This window comes from Rattus norvegicus, chromosome 1 (assembly GCF_021556685.1).
Source record: "Rattus norvegicus strain SHRSP/BbbUtx chromosome 1, alternate assembly SHRSP_T2T, whole genome shotgun sequence".
NCBI classification, from domain to species: Eukaryota; Metazoa; Chordata; class Mammalia; order Rodentia; family Muridae; genus Rattus; species Rattus norvegicus.
In genome coordinates, this window is record NC_141534.1 from 106,059,388 (window position 1) to 106,084,902 (window position 25,515).

Genomic DNA, 25,515 nt, shown 5'->3' on the forward strand with positions numbered 1-25,515 from the left:
AGCAGCAAGTGGTGACGGGTGTTATTGCTATCACTTAATGGTTCTTTTTCTTCCATCTCTCTTGGCTATCACCCTCTCCCTGTCCTTCTTCTGGCCCTTCACTTCTCCCCTGACATTCATCTGACCCTCCCTTACCACCTCCCCATCTTCTCAATCTCTCTGCCCCCACCCTTGTGTCTCTCCCTCTGAATCATGACTTCTGCCTCTTTTTCACCCTTGCCCTCAACACTTCCTCCCAAACCCTCTCCCTCCCCCTGTCCCCCACCCTACACCCCTTGTCACATTCCAGGCTCTCTGAAGACTCCCAGACCTCTCTCCTCTCCAAACCCAGCAGCAGCATCTTTCAGAACTGGCCTAAACCCCCTCTGCCACCACTCCCCACTGGGTCTGGGGTCTCCTCTTCAACAGCTGCAGCCCCGGGAGCTACATCCCCTTCAGCCTCATCTGCCTCAGCTTCCACCAGACACCTGCAGGGTGTGGAATTTGAGATGCGGCCTCCGCTGCTCCGCCGGGCACCCAGCCCCTCGCTGCTGCCTGCCTCGGATCACAAGGTCAGCCCAGCGCCCAGGCCTTCCTCTTTGCCCATCCTGCCTTCAGGACCCATCTACCCGGGCCTCTTCGACATCCGTAGCTCTCCAACCGGAGGGGCGGGAGGCTCGACTGACCCCTTCGCTCCCGTCTTTGTGCCACCACACCCCGGGATATCTGGGGGTCTTGGAGGAGCCTTGTCTGGGGCCTCTCGCTCCCTATCACCCACCCGCCTGCTCTCGCTGCCCCCGGACAAGCCGTTCGGCGCCAAGCCTCTAGGGTTCTGGACCAAGTTTGACGTCGCCGATTGGCTAGAGTGGCTGGGCTTGTCGGAGCACCGAGCCCAGTTCCTGGACCACGAGATTGATGGCTCCCATCTGCCTGCCTTGACCAAGGAGGACTATGTGGACCTGGGTGTAACCAGGGTGGGCCACCGTATGAACATTGACCGGGCTCTCAAATTTTTCCTGGAGAGGTGATGGCTGGCCTGGACGGACCAGCCCGTCCATAGGACCCTTGAGCCCGCTGACCTCTGACCTCTGACCCCTCTGACCATCATTCCCCCTCTCCCCTCAGGGGGCCAGGGACTCTGCTAAAACTGTGTCCTGCCCCGTCTCCCCAAGCCTGACTGAGGTCCCCAGGTGGACCGGATGCAGGCCAGACAATGGCACCTCGCAAGAGGTGGGCAGCTGACACAAGACTGCAAGTGGAGTAGATGGGGGATTAGAAAAAAATGACAAAGGGGTACTGAAGAAAGAGGGAAAAAGGCTGACTAGGGGTGGGGGAACAGACAGAGCCATAGTGGGTCAGTCCAGAGCCTGACCTGATGGGGTCCTGGGAAGGTGTGCCCTCCGATTCCATCATTTGCGCCTCTCAAATAACCCTTTTCACCTCTCTAGGCCCCTCAGCCTTCCCACTCTCCTTGGCTCACTCAGCTGCCCAGCCCCCTGCCTCTTGCACGCCTGTTCCCCTCCCTGGCTGCAGTTTTTGCACAAGCTTGCCCCCTGGCTGTCTTGCACACCTCCGGCCTGTAAGGCCCTCTCAGCTTCCCAACACGCTGCATTCGGTTTTTTGTTTTTTGTTTTGTTTTCTTTTGTTTCCTCAAGCGCCACCACCTTTGCTAGCTTGCTCTCTGCATACTTGCTTCTGGGGGAGGAGGGTATTGCACCCTTTATTTCTCTAGCTACCCTGGACCCATGCTGCAGACACACATGGGACTTTCCTTCCCTCTCCTGCTCACAGACCCAGGCACATTCCCGTAGTCCCTGGCCACCCCTGCTCTCTGCTCTCTCTGCACACTCTGAACACACCTCCATTTTCATACGGGGTCTCTTTCCGGTCTTGCCACCCCCATACCGTTACTCTCCTTCTCATGGTGGCACTCCTGTGCCCTGCCTTCTCTATTTTCTCTGACACTTAGCACACCCCTCCCACACTCGTGGCCCTGAACTCTCTTCCAAATGTTTCACTCCTTCTCTCCTGACTCCCCACCCTTCTCCTTTGCACTCCTGTTCGCTTCTGTTTTGGTTTGGTTTGGTTTGTTTCCTGAGAAAGGGTCTCTCTGTGTAACCCTAGCTGTCCTGGAACTCCGAGATTGCCTCTGCCTCCCACGTCTGGGGAGAAAAGGCGTGAGCCACCACCCACGTCGGGCTACTTCTGCTCACGTGCTTTCAACCGTGTCCCCTTGCACACTTCCTCTGGTGCATTCACCCTCCCCAGCCCATTCTTGGCCCCCACCCCCAGCCTTTTCCTCCTTCTTTCTTTTTTGATGGTGCTCAGGTATGGAATGTGCTTGCTGCGCTCTTCTGGTCTTTCTAGATGACTCCCCAGTTGCCCTGCAGAGCCTGGCTTTTTTTTTTTTTTTTTTTTTTTTGGTTTGCATATTTGCCTCTCTCTGCACACCCTTAGCCAGTCCTCTCTTCTCTTTTTCTGCACCCACCCAGGTCTTTGCTCACCTCCTCCTGCTTTTCCTAGGGAGAGGAGACCCTGCGCATGCACGCTGGCTCCCAGCTCACTAGGCTGTCACTCAGTCCTGTCATTCTTAGACCATTTGTCTGTCTGTCCATTTTGCACGAAGATCCCCCCTCCTCCCCCAACCCTTTCTTCTCTCCCAGATTACGCCCCCATTCTTACAGCATGGCTCCACACTCCCCGCACGTTCCCCCTCCCTGCTTCTGGGGCTTGGGAATTTAAGCCACCTCTCCTCCCCTAGATAGCCCCCTCCCCTGCTGTGGATAAAAGGGGGGAAAGGCATCGCCCTCAGGTTCCCCCCTATGTTCAGCTGCCAAAGAAGGGAGCTCCCCTCCTTCCCCGCACCCCATTCCCTATAGCTGCCCCCAGGCGCCCCTGGGGCGCTCCGTCCACGAGGGGAGGGCCAGCCCCCTCCCCTCACCACGTCAGGGAAATGCAGGGAATCTTGTGGGAGGGTCACGGGAGGGGGGAGGGGTGGTGAGGGCTGGAGAGGAGGTGGCGCTGGGCCCCTACCCGCCCCCTCCCCCTGGTCGGATGCCCCCCCGTCCGCAGGGGGCCTGCGCGGTGCCTATCTATCAAGGGCTTGTTAATTCCGGATGGGTGCCGCGGGGTTGGGGAGGGTGTAGGGGGTGGGGGTGGGGGTGGAAGGAGAGGGGAGAGGGAAGGGGGAGGGACTGGATGGGGGAGCGGGGTGGAAAGGAGAGACCAAGCAAAAAGAGAAACAATAGCAAAAGAAAAAATATACGAAGCAAAATAAAAATTAAACAAAAAAAAAAAAAACCTAAAACACACAAATCCAAAAGGGGGGGAAACCTGAAATAAAAGCCCTAGAACTGTCTTCCAAGGGGGCGGGAGGGGACTTGAAAGGAGTTGGGCTCGTCCTGCAAGATCGCAGGGATGGGTTGTAACCAGGAGGTAGATGACAGTGGAGGTTCGTCCCGCCCCCCACGCCCAACACGACTTTGCCGAGAGAAATGGCTTTTGTATCAGGTCATTCTTTATAATTAAACTCACAGTATCCACCCCCTCGAGCCGGCCCCGCCTCCTTCCTAGGGAGGCCACGCCCTCTCGTTTCGCCGGGCCTGGGGGCGGGGCGCGGCTGGGACCCGCCCCCGCTGTGCGTCAATCTTCCTCGACCGGCTCCGCCCCGAGGGCTTCGAGCATGCGCCGTCGGACCAGGGAGCGGCGCAGGTGCAGACGGTAGTCCCCCAGCAGTAGATCGTCGTGGCGCACAAGTGGGTACGCGACTCCTCGGAGGCTGAGCCCTGAGCGCAGCAGGCGCGAGCGCGTCTGGAAGTCTGTGACGGTGATGAGCCACCTGCAGGCGAAGCGAATACGGAGAGACGTCTTTGAGATTCACCCTGACCACCTTCGCTTGCGGGCATCACTGCAGTCTTTTCGGCCGGATCTTTCACCTCACCAGGGAATGTATCAGGTCCCGCCCTCGCTAACGTCCTTCTCAGACTCGGCCAGAAATGCCATTCAGCATAGAACCTGCCCTCCCCTATGTCATCCTGACTCTGACTCCGCCCTAAATGCTACTCAGTCCAGGCCAGCCCTCCAGTGCCATCTTCATTCTGATTTTGCCAAAAGTGCCGCTCAACCTAGGACCCGTCCCTCTGCGTAATTCTGGGCCTCAGAACTCACTGTTCCCTTTCATCTTGACCTCACCCTCTCACTTTAGGACCCGCCTCTTCTCCAACTTACTCTAGGCTTCAAGTCTTTCAGTTGTTTTCAGCTCCACCCTTCACTCCTCTCCACATTTTGACCTCACCCACCAGCCTTCTCTAGGCTCCGCCCTACCCTGTTTTTTTGGGGGGGGTGATGCTAGGCTCCTCCCCTCGTCCGCCCTCACTCTGACTCCGCCCACCAACTCCATTTACTGAGCATTACAGTCCCTGACTACAACCCTCCCAGTTAGGTCCTTCAACCTCTCACCCTAGACCACTCCCATGCATGGGCTCACCTGTCCCTGCGGCCCGCGGTGCCGCAGATGACATTCATATTCTCGTAGCGGATGCTGCTCACGCGCCCACTTTCCATGGCCCCGGGCAGCTCGGCCTCCAGAGCCTGCAGCACCTCCAGGTGCGTGAAATCCTCCTGCATGGGGATGCAAACAGCTTCAGCCCTTATCGCCCAGGTTGGAGCCTGGTCCAGACTCCACCTGCAGACCCGCTAGGTGATGATACTCTTGTCCAAAGAGGAGACCACAAATGTCTCTCGGGTGTAAAGGCATCTGACTGATTACAAAATTTCTCCAACGTACAGGGAAACTTTCCCAGAGACCAGCCATGGATAGTGCCTTTCAGTTCTGGAAGATTCTATTTGAACCTGTGATCTCAAGTGAAGGGAGTGCAGTTATCAGTAGGGTCAGAAGAAGTTGAGTTGTGTTGACCAATGGCCATAGTGACAAAGGGGGAAACAGCTGTCCGAGCATATAAAATCACCAGCGGTGGGCTGACTCGCCGGTTTAGTGGGCAAAGGTGCTCATTGTGCAATCCTGGTGACTTGAGTTCAATCCCTATAACCCACATAAAGGTGGAAGGCGAGAAATGAGTTGTCCTCTGACCTCCACCTATTAGACTTTAGGAGAGTCTGGAAGGCCTCTTCCTCCCATCCATGTACTAACCAGGCCTGCTTAGCTTCTGAACTGGAAAGAGATGCCTTGTACCCAGGGTGGTACACTGGGTGGTACACTAGGGTTCCTTCCTTAAAGGCATCAAGGAAAGGAGAGATGGAATGGGGACTTGTCCCCAAGAAATGAGGACAGCAACCTCCCCATGAAAGAGTAAAGTCACATAGACACCTAAGGGCTTGTGCCTAGTATACAGTAGGTGCCTCTTAATGTCAAACATGAGCAGTCATGATCTGGTGTGTGTGTGTGTATGTGTGTGTGTGTGTGTGTAAGTTTGTTGTTGTGTTTGAGATAGGAGCTCAGGTAGCCCAGGCTAGCTTCAAACTCACTGTGTAATGAGTATGACCTCCTGCTCCTGCAGATTTTGGTGCTAGAGTAATAAAAATACCATGCCTGGTCCTTAAGCTGAATACCAGCCACCTCAGGTCTGATCCTCTCACCACCTGAACTATGCAGAGAGCTGACGGCCACTCACCGAAGTCTCCATGCAAAGGCAGAGGGGCTGGGCAGAGGGCGGTTCTGAGAACTTTCGGATACATGGGAGCTCCCGATCCAGCGCCTCATATTCTGAGATGACCTGCCGAAGGTACTGCTTTCTGTGTGTGTGGAAGAGAGGGAAAGACAGGGAAGGAGAGAGGAAAGAGGGTGGGAGAGAGGGGACAAGGCAAGGAAAGGGACTCTGAGGTCAGGGGCTGCTGCTGTCACCTCTGCAGGAGCTGTCACAGGTCATGGGGCCAGGGAGTACTCACGAGGATTTGGCAGGCCTGCCCATGCTCCGATACACGGACTCCTCTACGGACTCGAGGTCGAGGGATCCTAGTGACAAAAGAACCCAGTGTCACCTGCCAAGAACCCTTTGAGGCCATAACTCTTTCCAAAAATCACCCAGCCGTGTGAACTCCACTCCAGAAAGTTAGATCTTAGAGGCCAGTCCCTGAGATACCATCTGGAAGCTACAAAAGCCACCCTTCCATTATGGCACGGAGACTGTCTCCTGGTTAGGCTCAGCCTGAAGGGAGCCAGCAAGAGAAAACAACACTCTGTACCACCATTAACACCAAACTCCAGCCTGCTGGTTGGAACGTGACTGATAAGTTCCTCACATGTGACCCCCTTCTTGCCAACCTTATCATTAGCCGATGGGCCTCTCTTTCCCCTTGGCTAGTAATTGACACACATGACCTACTTTCTCCCTCTTCACTTCAGCCCGAGAGCTGTACAGGCACAAGGGTGTCTAGCCTCCCTGACCAGCTCCTTTGGGCCTGGTGACCAAGTTCTCACCAAAAGTATAAGCCCAGAGTACTACAACTTTAGGGTCATCTACGTAGAAGATTGTCTACTGGCTGTGGTATCGTGCTCACCTGTCATCGAAGCACTAGGAAGGCTGAGGCAGGGTGTTTGCCATAAGCTCAAAGGCAGTCTGGTCTACAGAGTGACTGTGCCTTACAGGAAAAGTGTGGGGAGGAGGAAGAGGTGAAGGGAGAGGAGGGGGAGGGAGGGGAAGTGGGGAGAGGAGGAAAACGGAAGGAGAGAGGAAAGGGAGGTCAGAAGGAAGGGAGGGAAGGAGGGACGGAGGGACGGAGGGAGGGAAGAAGGCAAATGTGTTTGATGTTTGGCTCCTTCCTTCAGATGGGCTGGAGTGAGGATGGAGTAACCCAGCTTCAACCATGTTGGAATGTGCTGAGCAACGATATTTTGGATCTGAGGCCCATGAGTTATCCTACAGAGTTCAAGCATCCCATGACACACTCTTTGACACAAATTAATGTCCGCCTCCTTATATTGTTGTGTTTTGAGGCAGGAGAGAGAAGAGTTGCCCCCGTTAGCCCAAGGATGTAGGACGTTCCTCCTGACCTAACAATTGCCCCTGACATCAACTCCAGACAGGGCCACTAGAGGGGGACACTGAGGTGAAAGCACTGTGCAGTTATGTCTTAGCAGAGACCAGACACAGAACTGTGAGACACATAAACTACAGGAATTACGTTACAGACCCCGCCACCTGGCTCAGTGCCGAGGGCTGTATCTCACACCGGCATCCTGTGTTTAAAGGCCCCAGGTGCTCCATCTTGCATTTGAAATACCGGACTTCCTTGGTGGACTTGTGCTCTTCAGGGTGTGGTGCGGGGACCTCGTTTGACAGCGACATTCCAAGGCCCTTTGTAGCCCTGGCTGTCCTGGAACTCGCTCTGAGGACTAGGCTGACCTTGAACTCAGAGAGCCACCTGCCTCTGCCTCTCTTGCTGGGATTGAAGGGGCACACACATCACCACTTTAATCTGCATTTTAACAGAACACATGCCTTGTTGCCTCTTTTTTTTTTCATATTAGCAGCATAGCTTTATTTTCTTCAGCAACAAACATTGAAGCACCAGACCAAATGGCCCCTACGTGCGTGAAAAAAAAAAACATAGGCCCCCACATTTTTGAAGCAGCTACTTTTTCTGGAATCTTTTCCCCAGGGAAACTTGTACTGCTTAGTCGATGGGGATAAGGTCAGACCTGGGTCCCCAGCCAGGATTAACAGGAAAACGGGGGCCCAAAGACCTGAACGGTGTTCACCACTAGGGAAAGCTGGTCAAGAAAGTTCATGATGGAAATTCGGAGGAGGCGAGAATCTTCCGAGGTCCAGTGCACCTCCAGGACGCTGCCGCTCACTTTAAGTTCCTTCCCTATCAGTCCTTGGTGTGGTTCAACATCAGGAGCTAGGGACCCACAGGCGATTTCTGCCTCCAAAGAGGTCGGGAAGGGCACGAAGAGGGCGAATCTATGATGTCGGATTCCAGGCCTTTGGGTTAAAGGCACGGTGCTTTTGCTGGAATTTCGGGGGACTTCCAGTGCTCTTGCAACAGGGTGAGCTCCACTGGGAATAACTGCCATTGTGCCTGCATTACCAGGACAGAAGCAGCCAGTCAGACCATTGGCGCCATCTGCAGTGTTATTATTGCCTCTTTTTTATCTTCCCATTCTGCCATACTCCAAACGCAGAAGTTTCCCAGTATGTGCCAAGCACTTCGTGATGGTGCTGGGAATCAAAACTGGGGCCTTTCAAAGGGCTGGGCAGGTTCTCCACCACTGAGACATGACTCTAGCCCCTACTGGGGATTCTGGGCCAGCACATTCTTGTTACTGGACATGTCTCTCCCATCAAAGCATGCCACTTTGTCACTTGAAGCAACACCACATTGTTTCTGCACACTGAGCTGACCATTCTCCCAGAGAGTACTGCAGAATTTCTCTCATGTTCGTGCACTCGTGCGCACATGCGCACACACACACACACACACACACACACACCACACACACACACACACCACACACACACATACACACACACACACCACACACATACATACACGCACACCACACCTACACACCACACCACACAAACCATACACATACACACACACCACACACACACAAACTACACACACACACACAAACTACACACACACACACACACACACACACACCACATATACTCACCCCCCCCACACACACACACTGTGCTTTGCTCAAGTGTACCATACAGGTATATTTACCTTAATTAACTACCTTAATTCCACCATACTTTGTAATGGGTTCTCACCACAGGTCTGAGCAGCGTAAGGGCCATTTGCCCAATTGTGCAGCCCTCACCTGCCTACAGGCAATCTAGAATTGTAATGGTTGGTTGTAATAAAGAGTCGAAGGCCAATAGCTGGACAGGAAGTGGAGGTGGAACTTCTGGGCAGAGAGAGGGGTCACTGGGGGAAGAGAAATACGCTGGACACGGGGAACAGGGAAACTGCAGACGAGCGGAGAGGCACAGAGCTAGCTGTGTGGCGGGTGGGGCCGAGATAGTCAGGTTTAGAGGAGGCTGCCCTAGCTAGAGGTCTAAGCTTTAAAGTCTATAAAAACCTCCGTGCCACCATTATACCTCCGAGGTTCCGAGAAAGCACCGCTACATGCGTGTGTACATGTCTTTGTGAGTGTGCACGTGTGTATGGAAGTCAGAGGTCAGCCTCAGGCGCTGTTCACTTTGTGTTTTGAGACAGAATTGCCCACTGGTCTGGCCGCTGTTCAGCGAGCCCCAGGATCTACCGGTTTCTGCCAGTGCGGTGGAGAGATTCCAACTGTGTACCACCATGCCTGCTTTGTTTTTGAAAGGTTTGCTTTTAATTCTAGTTGTGTCTGGGTGTGTGTGCCCCATACCTAGGTGAATGCCTGCAGGGGCCGGAAGAGGGCACCAGATCTTCTGGAGCTGGAGTAAACAACAAGTGGTTGCTGGCTGCCTGGGGTGGGTACTGAGAGCAAATACTCCCTTTGAGAGCTGCTGAGCTGCTGAGCCACCTCTCCCGCCCGTTTTGTTTTGTTTAACTTGGCCTCGGCTGCCGACTGAGCTATCTCCTACCCTTTAATGGCCTTGAACTCACGGTGATCCTCCTACCTCAACCTCCTGAGTGCTTGGTTGGTAGATGTGCATCGCTGTCCCCAGGCCACAGTTGCAGCGAGGTTTTGCTGTCATTGTCATTTTTTTTTTTTTTTAAGATTTACTTCATGTATGTGAGTACACTGTCCCAGTCTTCAGACACCAGAAGAGGGCATCAGATCTCATTACAGATGGTTGGAGCCACCATGTGGTTGCTGGGATTTGAACTCAGGACCTCTGGGAGAGCTGTCAGTGCTCTCGCCCACTGAGCCATCTCTCCAGCCCCTGTCATAGTCACTTAAGTTTTATTTTACCTTTAATTTTGTGTGTGCACACGGCTGACATACTGGAGCTGGAAGAGGGCGCTAGATCTGCTGTTGCAGGCAGTAGAGAGCCACAGTCAGCATGAGTGACAGAAACTGAACCTGGGTCCTCTTCGAGGGCTGCAAAAACACAGCCATCTTTCCAGCTGACGCCTCGGTGTTCTTGTCCTAGAGCCCAGCAAAGTGCCAAGTGCAGAGCTGGTCCAGGATGAGCGTTACCTGGGAAAGCCCCAGGGGACATGCATCCGCTGCATGACCTGCTTGAGTCCCAACTCTGTCAAACCAACTGGAAATTAAAACAAACAAAAATCCAAGCAGATAGATTGGGACATAAGTCAGGGATCTATGCCCAGACTTAGACATAAGAATCCAAATATGCACTACACCGGAGAAGCTCCTGGGAGAATCGTGGATTTTGTCAGCTGTCACTGGCCTGCGGGATGCCTGTCCTTAAAAAGCCCCAGCAATTTGAATGGGGCTAATAAGGTGGCTCAGTAAGTGGTGTGCTTGCCTTGGGTCACAGTTGGTTTTAATTGTCCACACAATATAGAATCATCTTGAAAGAAAGTGTCAGTGAGGAACTGTCCAGATCAGGTTGTTCTGTGGGTGCGGCTATGGGAATTGGGTATGCTAACTCAAGTGGGAAGCACCCACTGTGGGCAGCACCATTCCCTGTGCACAGGATCTAGAGTGTATGAACAAGGGAGGAGACAGCAAGCAGAGCACCAGCAAGCATTCATGGATGGATTCACTGCTCTCTGCTCTCGCCAGCCCATGTGATATGACCAGCTGTTTCAGGTTCCAGACACCTTGACTTCCCTGATGTCACAGACCTGGAATTGTGAACCAAATAATCCCTTAGTCCCTTAATTTTGGGGGGGGGGTCAAGGTATTTTGTCACTGCAACCAGAAACAAACTAAGATACTACCCAGGCATGAATTCTTAAGTGTGGTCCCCAGAACTCATGTAAAAGATGGACATAATCAGTGTATAAGCCTATAATCCTAGTGCTGGGGAGGTGGAGGAAGATCCCTGGTCAGCCAATCTAATGAATCTGTGAGCTCCAGGCTATTGAGAGATCCTGTCTCAGAAAAGAAAGTGGCCTGTGCCTGAAGAAGACACCTGATGTCAACTTTGACATACACTCTCACACACACTCACACATATACACACTCGAGTGCATGCTCGCACACACACTCAACACAGACACACACACATATACTCTCTCACACACTCACACACACATATACACACTCTCACATATACTCACACATACACTCACACACACTTAACCCACACAATCTCACACTCACACACACTCCCACATGTACATACACACTCCCACACATGCACACACTTGCACACACTCACATACACTCACGCATACACACACTCACACATACACATACTCACATACACTCACACATACATACACTCACATACACTCACACATACTCACATACATACACACATTCGTGCACACATACACACACATACTCATACACTCACATACACTCACACATACACATACTCGCACACACACACATATACTCACACACACATACTCGAACACACACACATATACTCACACACACACACACGCACACACTTACCAATACAGACACAGATGAAGTCAACATTGGTAAGAATGAGATTGTGTCTGCACGTTATGGTCTGTTTAGTGGCCCCCAAATGTAATGGATGCCCATGTGACACACAGTCAGGAAACTAGCACTCACATTGCAGCTCGTTGTTGCCAGGAGAAGTGAGTTCATCAAACTACTCTCTTAATCTTGCCACAGGGTGTAACTCTCCGTATTAAAACTCTCTGAACTTCTATCCTGATAGTGTAGAAAGAAATAGTGTGTTTTTGGTCACTTGGACGATATGGCATGGCAACCTCGGAGATGTCTGTGAAAAACAGGATGATTTCTCAGGAAAGGGGATGTTAGAAACCCCGATGTTACTTCTAATCTCCATAGCCATGCACTGAATTGGTAAACGTGTATTATTCCGTGGTACAGCACCTTCATAGCTGTTCCCAGCACCACGCATGTACACAAACTGACAGGCCTGGTGGCCAGAGTCAACATTCCACTCCCTGGCTGCCATAGGCTTATAGCCGTATCATAATGCAAAAAAAAAAAAAAAATGCATTCAGTCCAACCTCAGAAGTCCCCATGCCCATACAATCTCAACAAAATGTTCAAAAGTTCAAGTCCAAAGTCTTCTCTGGGACTCATGGCAATCTCTTAACTGTGACCCCCAGAGAATAAAAATAAGGAAGCAGATCGCATACTTCTAACATACATAACACATTATTATATACATTATTGGTCCAAAAGGAAAGAAAGGGAGCATAGTGAGGCAATAGCAGACCAAAACAAGACCAAAAACCAGAAGGGCAGGGCTGGAGAGATGGCTCAGTGGTTAAGAGCACTGGCTGCTCTTCCAGAGGTCCTGAGTTCAATTCCCAGCAACCACATGGTGGCTCACAACCATCTGTAATGAGATCTGGGGCCCTCTTCTGGCCTGCAGGCATACATGCAGGTGGAACGCTGTATACATAATAAATAAATCTTAAAACAAACAAACAAAAAACCAGAAGGACAAACTCCAAATTCTGCATCTTCATGCCGATTACAAAGCACTCTTCAGATGTCCGGTTCTTTTCAGCTTTGCTAACTGTGCTGTGTAAAGGTGTGTTTTCTCACCTACCTAGGGAATTCTCTAATTGGCTTTAATAAGAAGCTGACAGCCTATAGCTGGGCAGTATACAAAAGGTGGGACTTCTGGGCAGAAATAAGAACTATGGGATGTAGAGATAACCTCCTGTGAATTGTGTGGAAGCATCACCCATCAATAAAAATAAGATGGCCAATGAGCTAAGGCAGGAAGTAAAAGGTGGGCGTTCTAGAAGAGGGAGATTTGAACTCTGGGAAGATGTCAGAGACAGATTTACCCCAGACTTTGGGGAAGTCGGATGTAGGAAACTGAGAAGAAACCAGCTGTGCAGCTGAACTCAGGTTAGAATAAATGGGGTAATAAGTTGAGAGTTAGTTGGGGAACCAGCCCAGCTCGTGGCCTACGCAAGTGTTCATTGTTTGCGAACGGAACTGGGGTATGGGTGGAAAAGTTGGCGGTTGTAATGGGAAGAACTGAGAGGTGAGGAAATCCACTAGCCAGATACTGAGGAAGGAACAGTTGCCAAGGCTGCAGAAGAGGTAACAGGCATGTGACAGAACATAGATTAGAATAAACACAAATCAAATGAGTTATATGAGCTAGTTGGGAGCTATGAGGCCTAGACTACACAAATAAATATGTCTTTGTGTCATTATTCAGAAGCTGGTGGGTAAGACAGTCTGGTAACAGGTTCCACTCCCTGTCGGCAGCTTTCCTCTGCAGCTATCTCACAGCTCTGGCATTTCCAACATCTTGAGGTTCCTAGCACAACCCAGGCTTTACCTTCACAGCTTCGTGCAGGGACCTCTCGAAGCCTCCGTGCAGGACCCTCCTGCACACACCTGACGTCAGCAGCTTTCCTTAGCTGAAGAGCAAGATTCCACAACCCTTCCTTGTATCCTTGACTCCAAAACCAGAACCATGTGGCCCAAAGTGCCAAGCTGTGCTGCTTGCTGGGGCTAGAACATGGCCACCTCAGTTACGTTTGCACCGACTTTCTGTTATTGATGGTTTCCTTCACTACTTAAGCTCTCCTTTAATTTTGTTTCACAAGTTGGAAGCTTAGCTGGGTGGGGGGTCTTGCCTGAGGTCCCCTCTCCCTTTATTCTCTTTAGCATCAGGCTGTCCTTCAAACACTGCATCTCCTGGAGCATTGGACTTAATTCCATTACACTTCCTGATGCTCCTTTCCCCTTCATCAAGAATATCTTGTATTTCTTTGTCCAGATTGCTCCTTTTCATTGTATATCTGCATAAGAGTGATCACTAGTCCGTGCAGTGGACCTCAATGTCTTTAAACCCAGAACTCAGGAGGCAGAGGCAGGAGGATCTCTGAGTTTGAGGCCAGCCAGGTCTACAGAGTGAGTTCCAGGACAGCCATGGCTACACAGAGAAACCCTGTCTTGATAAGATAGATAGATGATAGATAGATAGATAGATAGATAGATAGATAGATAGATAGATAGACAGACAGACAGACAGACAGAGAGATACTAATAACCACATTATACTGTCAATGCTAGACTGTCTTGGCATCTCAATGCCATTATTAAACTAAAGACTCTTCAATTTAGTCTCAGGCAGATATTTGGGACAAGGGCAAAAAGACACCACATTCTTTGCCAAAATAACATAAGAATGTTGTCTTAGTCGACAGTGCTCTATTGCTGTGAAGAGACACCATGATCACGGTAGCTCTTGTAAAGGAAAGCATTTAACTGGGGCTGGCTTCCAGTACAGAGATTCAGTGCATTGTTATCATGGCAGAGAGCATGAAGGCACACAGGTAGATGTGCTAGGGAAGGAGCTGAGAGTTCTACTTGTGGATCTGCAGGATGAGAAAACGCCTCTGGGACTGGCTTATGTTTCTGAAACCTCAAAACCCTAGCACCTTCCTTCAACAAGGCCACACCCACCCCAATAAAGCCACACCTCCCAATCCTTCTAAGTAGTGCCACTCCTTGACATTCCTTGATGAGCAAGTGCTCAAATATATGAGCCGATGAGGGCAGTTATTATCCAAACCACCATAAATGGTCTCTAGACCATTTACTTCCCTCTGAAACTTGTGTTGGGCCCCCACAGTTCAAATGGCCCTCAGCATCATCTTCCAATGATCCTACTAGGATGGCCCATTAAGCTCCACTTCAAGCATTCAACTGCTTTTCTAAATTCAGCATCCCAAAGTCTACATCCCACCCACAAATAGCATGGTTGGGCCTGTCACAACAATATCCTGCTTCCCAGTACTGGCTTCTGTCTTCGTCACTGTTCTACAGCTGTGAGGGTATGCCATGACCACCCTGTTCTATGGCTGTGAGGGTACGCCATGACCACACTATTCTACGACTGTCAAGGTATGCCAGGACCACCCTGTCCTATGGCTGTGAGGGTATGCCATGACCACCCTGTTCTATGGCTGTGAGGGTACGCCATGACCACACTATTCTACGACTGTCAAGGTATGCCAGAGATGACCACAGCCACTTTAACTGGGGCCTCGCTCAAACTTTCAGAGGCTTAGTCTATTAATATGCCAGGGCTCATGGCAGCACACACAGCACTGGGGCAGTCTCTGAGAGCTACATTCTGGTCCACAAGCAGAGAGAGGGGTAAGGCTGTCATGGGCTTTTGAAACCTCAAATTCCAACTCCAGAGACACAGAGTCTTCAACAAGGCCTCATCTACTAATGCTTTCAAAAAGTTCTACTCCTTAGTGACCAAGCATTCAAATATAGGAGCTTCTTTTCAAACCACAGTACCCAGTGAGAAGATGGAGTGTGGCTCAGTGGTAGAACCTCTGCCTAGAATCCCCCAAGTGAGGGACTGAGGGCGTGGCTCAATGGTAGAGCCCCTGTCTGACACCACAAATCTTTAGGTTTGATCCCAAACACTGAAAAAAAAATAGTAAATACTAATTGATTAGATGCAAGAATTTCACTCTTTAACAGCACCTCTATGCTTCCCGTGCATCTTGGAGGATGATGGGGAACACCCTTTCACCAGCAAACTCAAAAAGAGTATTAGCCAAATGACTGATATCCACTCTGCCCCTGAGAACTTCCAGTTTAGAAGGAGAGAGGAAATTCTTCCCCAGGGCAATCACAGAATGCTTCCCTGAGGAGAGTACTCTAAAGTAAGACTTAAAGACTGTAGGAATTTGCTAAATGTTGCAGTTTGGATGTGAAAAGTCCCTACTGGCTCACATGTCTGAACATGTCGGGGTACTGTTTGAAGACTGTGGGATCCTTTAGAGGTGGGGGTCTAGATGGAGTTAGGCGATCACATGGGTCTGGTCTTGAGGTTTATAGTTCTGTCCCCAGGTACTCAAAAATATTTATTAGGCTTAAACTCCGGTTCAGCATCTCCACCAGATAAACATCTTAAAACTAGGACTGCTTGAGCCTCAGTGGCAAAGCCTCTTGTTAAATGGGCCTCGGGTGCAGGTAGAGCTGGATCCCCCTGAGCAGAATAATATGGTCGTCTTGTTCCTCTTACTAGGAAGACCAAAGTGGGCAGTTAAGTGTTTGCAGTTGAAATGGTAGAAGAGGACGTCTAGGGGGCGCTAAAAAGGGAGACTTTGGAGAATGATGGTTGGGATTATAGTAGGTGCTTTGTGACCATGAGATAAGCAAACCAAAGTTTTATGTGGTATGCCAAGGAAATGTATCTCAAATCAAAACTCTGAGAGATGAGAGAAACCGGGTCCCTAGTGGTGTCACTAGATTTAATCTCTCTGTGCATTTTGTGTAGAACAATGCTGTTTGTACTTTTACAGAGTTCATTTCTGTCACTTACAAGACATAGCCATGCCGAGTCTTCTTGGGATGTTTACTGTGCTAAGAAGGGCTGCAAGCCTGGGGCTGACACGAACAAGAGACAGCTAGTCCAGCCGCATGTTAGGATAGGAAGACTCCCTGGATCCAGGTTAAGCCCAGGTGTAAAGGCCCCTGTGGGAAACTATAAAAGTACAGACGAAGAAAAGACCCAAAGACAGTAAGACAGGGATTGATGGTCAGGTGGAGGGGGATGGGGTGGGGGGGGAGAGGTCGGTGTCTGAGTTGGGCTGGGGTGGAAGATTGGCACCTAAGGTTTAGTTCTGCATCTGGGTTGGTGGTGGTACCATCTGAAAATAAGAACCAGGGGCTGAGGACAGGACGATGTTGAACTACTGAGCAAGACTAAGGAATGAAGGCGTCTAGGGGGATATAGACTCAGAGGCGTTCTTAAGACCCAGGAGATTCATGGAAACTACAGTTCTGGGTCCAGAAATATTAGCGAAGGGGACACTGCAGCATTTTATGGTAAACTCTTTGTAAACCGAGGGTATTTGCCACGGAACTGCAGAGGGTGAAGGGAGGAAATGTAGTTCTGGATCCAGAATACTGGCCAGGGACCTGCAGAGTCCCTTGAGAAATGTAGTTCGTTGTCCAGAGTCTTTGCGAGAGATCTGCAAGGCCTTCTGGGAAATGTAGTTTTGATTCCAGAATATTGGCAAGGGAGCCTCTCGGGAAAAGTAGTATGAGCTCGGAGTATGAGCGTGGGAACTGCAACATCTTCTGAGAGATGTACTTTGGGGCTTACCACACTGGCCGGAGACTTACAGAACCCTCCAGGGCAATGCAGTTCTGTACCCAGAGTACAAGCCAGAGAAAGGCAGGGGCTCCTGGGAAATGTAGTTCGAGGCTCGAGGACCAACTGTGTAAGAATGCCGGTTCGCCGGCCCCCATACCTGCTCACCTGACTCCCTGTGCGAACTGGAGGCGCCCGGGTTGGGGGAGCTGAAAGGCTCCACCTCTGGCTGCATCTTGGAGAGGCGGGTCGGGGGAGGTCCAGGAAGATGGGGCGAGGTCCTCTCACTGGGCCACACGCCCCAGCTCTTTCCCTGGACTCTTGCTTCTTGCTCTTTGACACCACGAGGGACAAACGCGGAACTGGAAGGCTGAGACCACAAGGATACGCGCCTTCCTCTAACCTCCGGGACTCGATGTGCGCCCCATTTCCTGCTTTCCTGCATCCTTACTTCCGTCCCCATCCCTTTATGTCTCATAGCCGCTTTTTCTTCATCCCTCCTGAACAAACCCTGTCCCCGGTCTTCCCAATTCTCTGTCTGCCTCCCTCTCGACGCCTTGTTACAGTTGTCCTCCACATTTCTCCCATAAATCTCTACCCTCTCCCCCACCTCCCTGGTCCTTTTCTCCATCAGCCTCCCCAGCACCTCCCCAGGCCCCTGAATTGCCCCCTTCTCATTGCAGTCCTTCCCCAATCTTGTCACCCTCTCTGAGCCTCCCTACTTCCCGTTCCCCTTCTTCCAGGCCCGTTCCTCAGTCTCTCTTCCATAGCTGCTACTACCTCCACCCCCGCCGTCCCGCCCGCCCTTCTATCTTCCCCTCTCTGAGCCCACTTGCCCTCTGCTCCACCGGCTAGGCTCCTGGAGACAAACAAATTGAGTTCTTTAGGGGGGGAGGGGACGGTAGGCAGGGTCTGGTTACCATGGTTTCGCGAGTGCGAGCAAGACTGCGGCTCTTATTCCTGAGTGTCAGTCTTGGGGGGCTTTATGCAAGCAGGTGCCCGGTAGACTATCCTTTGAAAGTACGGAACTGTGAGGCGAGGAGGCCGTAAAATCTTTAGCTGTCTCGTCTATGCAGTCAAAGGTTCCCTTTTTGTAGCTTGTATCTCCCTCTTAATAACTGCCTATGTATCCCAGTCTGGTCTTGAACTCACTCCCTCATCCAGGCAGGCCCTTGCTTACCAGGGCCAGAAATGATAGGAATGTGTCACCACGCCCAATCTGAGTTTGGAGTCCCTACTCTCCCTTCCCAGGTGGTCTTTATTATGTTGCCATTGGGGCTTCCTTCCGTAGCCAAGTTTACAAATCAATCCAGATTTGGGTGCACAGCTAAGGAGTCTCATTCTCTAAGGGTAGGCGTGGCCTCTGTGTTACCTTGAGTACACAGAACTTGCCTGAAGGCACAGACAGTGGAGGGAAGGCAGCAAGCATGGCTGGATCCAGCTGGGCCTGAAGCTCTCAATTTTTGTTAGAAATTGAGAAACCTGAACTTCGATCAGTTTAACTGGTTTTGGTTGGTTGTTTTGGGGAGGGGGTTGGGTTTTAGTTTTTCAACACAGTGCTCTCTATGTACCCCCCCACCCGGTTTTAATATGTAGACCAGGCTAGCCTGCACACAGTTGGCTTGACTGCCTCTTGAGTGCTGGAATTAAAGTTGTGCCCCCGCTCTGCCTGGCTGTTACTGGCCAATTAAAAAGCCCATATACTTCAGTGGTCTCATTCAGTCTTCTGTAACCATGACTTCCAATGTTTCTCCTGGGTATGTGTATGTCTCCCAATCTCTGCATACATGTGGTTCAGGTGTTTGAACACGAGTCCTATGTACACAATGCAACTGCTCTGCTACTTCCCTGAACCTTCCCTTTCTCTCTTCAGCCTTCTTATCCAGTTCCATCTCTGCAGGACAGAGCATTTTTGACTGCCATGGACACAGGAACACCTAAACCCTCACTTTTACTACCCAGAGACATGCATTGAATGAATGAATGAATGAATGGATGAATGAATGAATGGATGAATGAATGAATGAACCTCTTGTGTCTAACAATGCAACCCAGCCCAGTGGACCTTGCCCCTCCTATCCTTGTGAGACTATAGTATGTAGAAGAAGAGAATACAGGCTCAGACCAGACAGGGCAGCCTGGAAGGCTGAGAAACTAATACCAGTCTTAGTCGCTTTCTGTTGTTATGATAAAACACCATTATCACAGCAACTTAGAAAGAAAAGATTCATTTGGCCTTACAATTCCTGAGGGATAAGATTCAGTGGTGGCAGGGAATTGTGGCAGCAGAAACGAAATGCTGAAAGCTCACATTTTAACTGCTATCAGGGATCAGAGGGCAAACTAGGGATGGCCCAAGTCTTCTAACTCTCAAAGCCTGGCCCCCAGAGACACACTTCCTGCAGCAAGACCACACTTAAACTCCCCCCACACACACAAAATGCTACAACTAGGCATCAAGTATTAAATGCCCAAAACCATGGGAAACATCTCATTCAAACCACTGCATTCATGTCTCTGAGATCAGTCTCTCATCTCTTGCCAGTGGAAATGGCTCAGTGACACTATTCTGTCCTGGTTAGCTTTAACTGTCAACTCCACAAGGCTAAGAGTCATCTGAGAGAAGCCTTATTTGAGGAACTGCCTAGCTCACATTGTGGATTGTTAATGGTGGTGTAAGACCCAGCCCATTGTGGTACATTCCCTAGGCCTGGAATTTAGATGATAGCCAAGCAGAAGCATGGGTCTGCAAGCAAGCTAGAAAGCAACTCCCATCCATGGTTCCTACCTTGGCTTCCCTCAGTAATGGACTGTGCCTTGGAAGTATAATCCAAATAAGCCCTTTCCTTTGCTTTTGATAACAGCATTTTATCACAGCAATAGAAAAGTTTCCGGAACAACTATCAGTCCTTCAAATTCAGTTCTCTTTTTCTCTGTCTGTAACCCAACCTAAATTCTTATAAATAAATAAATAAATAAATAAATAAATAAATAAATAAATAAGATATACACACGTGCATACATATGTTTCATTTATTATTTGGCAAGCTCATATATGTGAATATTGTATTCTGATCATACTCAGGCTCTCAGAACCTCCTTAGCTTTCTGTCTCTTGCTTCCTCCGAGTGTCGCCCTTTCCCATTCACCTCTTATTTCTCTCCCAATCCTCTGGAGCTCTTTTTCCCAACATCCTTCCCTCTCCTACTTTTATTTCAGTTTTTGGTTTTTCGAGAGAGGACTTCTCTGTGTAGCCCTGGCTGTCCTGGAACTCTTGCTGTAGAGCAGGCTGGCCTCGAACTCACAGTTATCCACCTGCTTCTGCCTCCTGAGTGCTGGGATTAAAGGTTGTGCCACCAGCTCTTTTTTGACCCACTGAGTTTAATTAGACCTCCTCGTATGAGAATGGGTGTGGTTGTTTACCACAGTGAAGCAACTTGCGGGTAGCTATAATACTGGAGAAAAATGGCTCCCCTCCACCAATCACCATCATCAGTCAACGTCCACCAATCACCATCAGCCAACGATTCCTCAGAGAGGGGAGGAGCCTCCTGAGCCTGGTTCCGCTCTTTCTGAGTTTGACTCACCAAACTTCACACCCAACTTTGTGCATCTTTACCGTGCTGTGTGGCCCTACCCCTTTCTGTGTGTCCTGCGCATCTCCCCGGAAACATCTCTCCCTGTCCTGTATCGCCTCTCTCTTCCTCCCTCTCTTCGTCCCTATTGCTCTGTGTCTCCATTTCTTCAATTTTCTGCCCCTGCTGCCCGGCTGCTTCCTCTGTCCAGCTGCCAGTTACTTCTCTCGGCTACTTTTGCCACCTCTGTCAGGCCATCAGCAACCCTTGGCCGCGAGCCCAGGACCCACATTCCCGAGTCAGCACTTTCCTCCATTTTCACAGATGATGTCAGAACTGCAGCAGTGCTGGCTGCAGTTCTCTTTGGAGGGTTTTCTTTCCTACTTCCCTCTGCACAAACCCTGGCAAGCTGGCTGACCTCTCTCTTGAGGTTATCTCTAGCTACTGAACACTGGGAAGGATGGATATCTGTGTCCAGGCAGAGATGGGTATGAATCTGCACAGCATCTCTTTGAACCCCAGGACCTAGCCTGGCCCACCTCAAGCACAGGTTTTTCAGGTGGGATTAAGCGGCATCCTGTGGGATTCCCATTAGGCAAGCAGGATGGGTAGGTGGAGAGAATGCCTCAGGGAATTGTGGGAAGGAGTGCAAAGGGATTTGTCCAATTTGTTCGCCCATGACCCTATCTCTTCTCCCACTACTTATTCATAAACACCACCATCCATCCGTCAACCCTCTGTCCAACTTTTTCCTCACCCAGTGGTCCTCCCCTCTCCCCTTTATCCTTAGTTAGGCAGCCATCCAAGTAGCATCCATCTCTCCATCCCTCCATCCACACTAGCTACTTTTCTACTGCTGCGATGAAACGCCATGACAAAAGCAACCTGTAGAAGAATTAACCTGGGCTCTCGGTTCTGGAGGGGAAGCTCTGAACAGCTGAGGAAACATGGCAGAAGGCAACCAGAGCAGGAAGCTCAGAGATTACATCTTTAACCACAAACGGAAAGCAGAAAGGGAACTGGAAGTGGATGGAGACCATGAACACTCAAAGCCCATGTGAGTAACCCACTTCCTACAGCCAGGCTCTACCTTCAAAAGATTCTGCAATCTCCCTGAACAGTAGTACCACCAAGGACCAAGTGTTCAAACACACGACCCTATAAGGGAAAATTCCCGTTCAAACCATCACACCATCCACCCATTTCTTCTTTATCCCCTTGGCCATTCATTCATTCACTCATTCATTCATTCATTCATTCGATTTGGTGAGTACCCGTGATGGGTCAGGCACTGTCCAAGGTAGCGAAAACGTCAGAGAATGACAGAGAGCAGCTTCCGATGGCCATCCCACTGACTGAACCCAGCCCCCTTCTACACAGGTCTCCCTCAGATTCTCCCTTTCTCTAAGTCTCCTCTCTGTCTTAGTTCCTACTGTGTTGGTATGGTGAAACACTATGTCCAAGGCAACTTTTAAAAGAAACTGTTTAATCCTGGCTTTGCTTACAGTTTCAGAAGGCCAATCCACCTCTATCATGATGGGGAGCCTGGCAGCAGTCAAGCATGAAGGGTGCTGGACGAATGGCTGAGAGCAACATCTTACCTACAAGTCGTTGGCAGAGAGAGCTAGAGCCTGAGCCTGAAGTGGGCTTTTGAAAACTCAAAGCCAGGCTGGAGAGATGGCTCAGAAGTTAAGAGCACTAATTGTTCTTTCAGAGGTCCTGAGTTCAAATCCCAGCAACCACATGGTGGCTCACAGACATCTGTAATGAGAGCTGATGCCCTCTTCTGGTGTGTCTGAAGACAGCGACAATGTACTTATAAAGAAATCTTTAAAATAAAATAAAAAGAAAGAAACTCACTGGGTGCCTAGGAAACCCCTTAAAAAAGAAAAAAAGAAAGCTCAAAGCTTACCCTTAGAGACACACCTCATCCAACAAGGCCACACCCACTCCAGCAAGGCCACCTCCTAATTCTTCTCAAACAATTCCACTAACGAGGGACCAACTTCAATTTATGGTCCAATGGAAACCATTCTCATTCAAACCCATACACCCTCCTCCCTTAATCTCTTTCAACCTTAGATCCTGCCATGCCCCATATAAGCTCATGAGTTCAGAAGCCTTCCCTGACATCTTCCCCAGTGCTCTCAGCACCCTAAACTTGCCTGGACAGTCCCAAGATGGTCCACATCTGTCTCTGTATCAGTGCTCTCGAGGCTAACTTTTTAAACTTGAAAAAATTTTCTCATATCTTCTGTATGAGTGGACACATGCACGCCATGGCGCACATATGTAGACCAGAGGATAGCTTGGGAGTGACTGTAGACATAAATTTTTGCAGCCTATTTTAATAAATCTTCAACCTCCCCTCTAGCCCACCAGCCACCAGAGGTAGTGGAAAAGTTATTAGAATACACGGGAAGTGGACCTGTTTAGAAATAGTTCTTTGGGGCAGGAGAGATGGCTCAGTGGTTAAGAGCACTGACTGTTCTTCCAGAGGTCCTGAGTTCAAATCCCAGCAACCACATGGTGGCTCATAACCATCTGTAATGAGATCCGATGCCCTCTTTTGGTGTGTCTGATAAATAAATCTTAAAACAACAACAAAAAAAAACCCAAAAAAACAAAAACAAAAAACAAAAAACCAGAAATAGTTCTTTGGGGGCGAGTTCAATATTTGTCAGGATATGAGCTCTTCAGTCTGGTAACAAACACCAAATACTAATCAGCTGCTGTAGTCCAGTCCTCTCTGCAGGAAACAGCAGCTGCAGTTCAAGCCTCACCAACTGGCCTGGGGCCTCGGAAGCAGCAAGAGCCACAGGAGTGCTTTCGGAGTTTCTGTCTAAGGTGTCACTGCCAGCAGAGCTCAGCAACAATGCGATGTAAGGCAAACTGATGCATGTGTGTTGTTAGTGAAGATTAGGGAGGTGACACAAGACAACTGATGCTCTCACTCCCACTGTCTGTGGGGTCATATTTATACTCCTCCACCATATGTCTGCTTTAGCAAGGCATCCTTTCACCTGTGTTCACCAGCAAAGCATCATTTGTTATAACTGACTTTCCAAAGTAACCAGACATTTCCACTTCAGGTGTCCATCCCCTTCCACCACGCGAGTCCCAGGGACCAAACTCAAGAACGTCAGGCTTGGTGGCAAGCTCCTTATCCCGCTAAGCCATCTTCTCTGCCTGGAGAGAATTGATGAATTGATGGACTGTATTACTTCCTTTTTTTTTTTTATTAAATCAAGTAGAATGGCCAGCATATTCTGTTTCCTGGTTTCCATTTTTCACGCCCAGTGGCAACAACACCCAAGGCCCTCAAATATCCTAGATGCACATAAAGTCAAGGCGCCAGGTTCAGACCGAACACAGGGCTTCTGCGAACCTGCCTGTGCTTTAAGTAAGACACAGAGCTCTACACAGTTTAAAGCTGTTGGCCTTTAGTTGGGCCAGTCTCTCCGCTAGCTCACTTAAACTTATCCTAACTTTTCCACCATCTACCTCTCCCTACAGGAGTTCTCATTACCTGCCTACAGCTCCATTCTCTCCTTTCTGATTCCTTCAGTGTCTTCAGCCCTCTGTCTCTCTTGACTCTCCAAAGTTCTCTTCCTCCTCCTCCTCTCCCTCCTCTTCCTCCTCTTCTTCTCTCTCTCTCTCTCTCTCTCTCTCTCTCTCTCTCTCTCTCTCTCTGGAAATCCTGTCCCCTCACTTCCTGACCCAGGTTTGACCATCAGCTCTTTATTATACAAAAACCATATTTCAGCCTAAACCAATCAGCAGCAAGAAAACGCCTGATTGGCTCTCAGGGTGGCCTTCAGGCCACAAGGACTGCCTGAGCCTCCTCTTTGGGGAGGGTGAGGAATAATGAGCATTGCATATAGAAAACTGGTGGTGGGATAGAAATGGCAATATGGAATCCTGCCAGCTCTTAGCTCTTTGTACAGAATTAACAACTGAAAATACCAGGCATACCTTCAAACAATGTAAAGCAAGGTCACCCCAGCAAGACCTAAAGTGACTTTCAAGTTAACTCAGCCATTTCCCCTCTACGGGAGGCGGGTAGGATCCTTGCCTTCTAGGGCCCTCTTCCTTTCACTTGTCAGATGCAGGTAAGGATTCAATGAACAAGTATAAGCACGAGCACTGACAGCGCCAAACACTAGCTGACAGAAAGCATCTTAACCACCGAATTCCACCGCCAGCCCCTCACCTGAGGAATAAGAGACAGGTGCTCTATTACTGAGCCATGGGTGACTCTAGGCAGGCAGAACCCAGGGTAGTTTAGTTCAATCTTCGAAATAATGATGCAATACCTGATTTTTTTTTTAAATTATCAATTTCAGGTCCCAGGAGAAAACTCTTGTCAGTAAAGCACTTACTGAGCAAACATGCTATGAGTCTGATCCCCAGAACAACATAAAAAGCCAGGTGTGGTGGCGGGCGCCCACTTTAATCTCAGCTCTGGGAGGTAGAAGCAGAGGGATTGATGGAACTCACAGGTCAGCCAAAAAGCAAGATAGAGGACACCCTGACACCTGTACAGTACATGTGCACACATGCACACATACATACATGCACACATGTGTACCGATTATCATCACCTTTGGGGGGTGTAGAGGCACAGACCAGCAGTACTAGCACTCAGAAAGCTGAGGCAGGAGGATTACAAGTTCTCATCTGGTTTGGGCTTCATAGTAAAACCTAGTGTCCAAAGTTTTTGTTTCTTTGTTAATTTAAAAGTCTTCCTCCTTTTTAAAGAGGGAAACTAAGGCAGTTAGGAACTTACCCAGCAGAAGTCATACAGCGTGCCA

General features: G+C 49.8%; 2 protein-coding genes across 17 annotated transcripts in view; one reads left to right on the top strand and one right to left on the bottom strand.

The window, feature by feature from the left end:
* Positions 1-3,530, top strand: part of Shank1 (SH3 and multiple ankyrin repeat domains 1) — a 49,552-nt gene extending 46,022 nt beyond the window's left edge. For 8 of the 9 annotated variants that reach the window (XM_087593572.1, XM_087593583.1, XM_087593548.1 and 5 more), the window contains one exon: positions 290-3,530. Coding sequence is in view for 6 of the 9 variants with exons in the window: in XM_087593548.1 (XP_087449674.1) it covers positions 290-1,007 (718 nt within the window). In the remaining 3 variants the exon portion in view is untranslated. The remainder of the gene's footprint in view (positions 1-289) is intronic. The other variant, NM_031751.4, reaches the window with a different exon arrangement.
* On the bottom strand, positions 3,475-18,009 carry C1h19orf81 (similar to human chromosome 19 open reading frame 81). Of its 8 annotated transcripts, none has more exons than XM_087654539.1 (6): positions 17,963-18,009; positions 17,295-17,496; positions 5,884-5,950; positions 5,610-5,730; positions 4,466-4,599; positions 3,479-3,817 (listed from the first exon to the last, which is right to left on the bottom strand). In XM_087654539.1, the coding sequence occupies exons 2-6, from the start codon at positions 17,359-17,361 to the stop codon at positions 3,622-3,624; spliced, it is 585 nt and encodes a 194-aa protein (XP_087510665.1). In that variant the 5' UTR covers positions 17,362-17,496; positions 17,963-18,009; the 3' UTR covers positions 3,479-3,621. The 8 variants fall into 8 exon arrangements, with proteins under 8 accessions (NP_001388301.1, XP_087510665.1, XP_087510684.1 ...); XM_087654558.1 differs by having other exon boundaries at positions 17,287-17,496; positions 17,963-17,991; NM_001401372.1 differs by lacking the exon at positions 17,963-18,009 and having other exon boundaries at positions 3,475-3,817.
* Positions 18,010-25,515: the final 7,506 nt, after the last annotated feature.

Coding starts and splice junctions, on each gene's coding strand:
- C1h19orf81 (XM_087654532.1), bottom strand. CDS start 17,757: ATGGAGAAAAGGACCAGGGAGGTGGGGGAGAGGGTAGAGATTTATGGG. Junction 8,020..17,294: donor CAGTTCGCACAGGGAGTCAG/GTGAGCAGGTAT, acceptor CTGGTAATGCAG/GCACAATGGCAGTTATTCCC.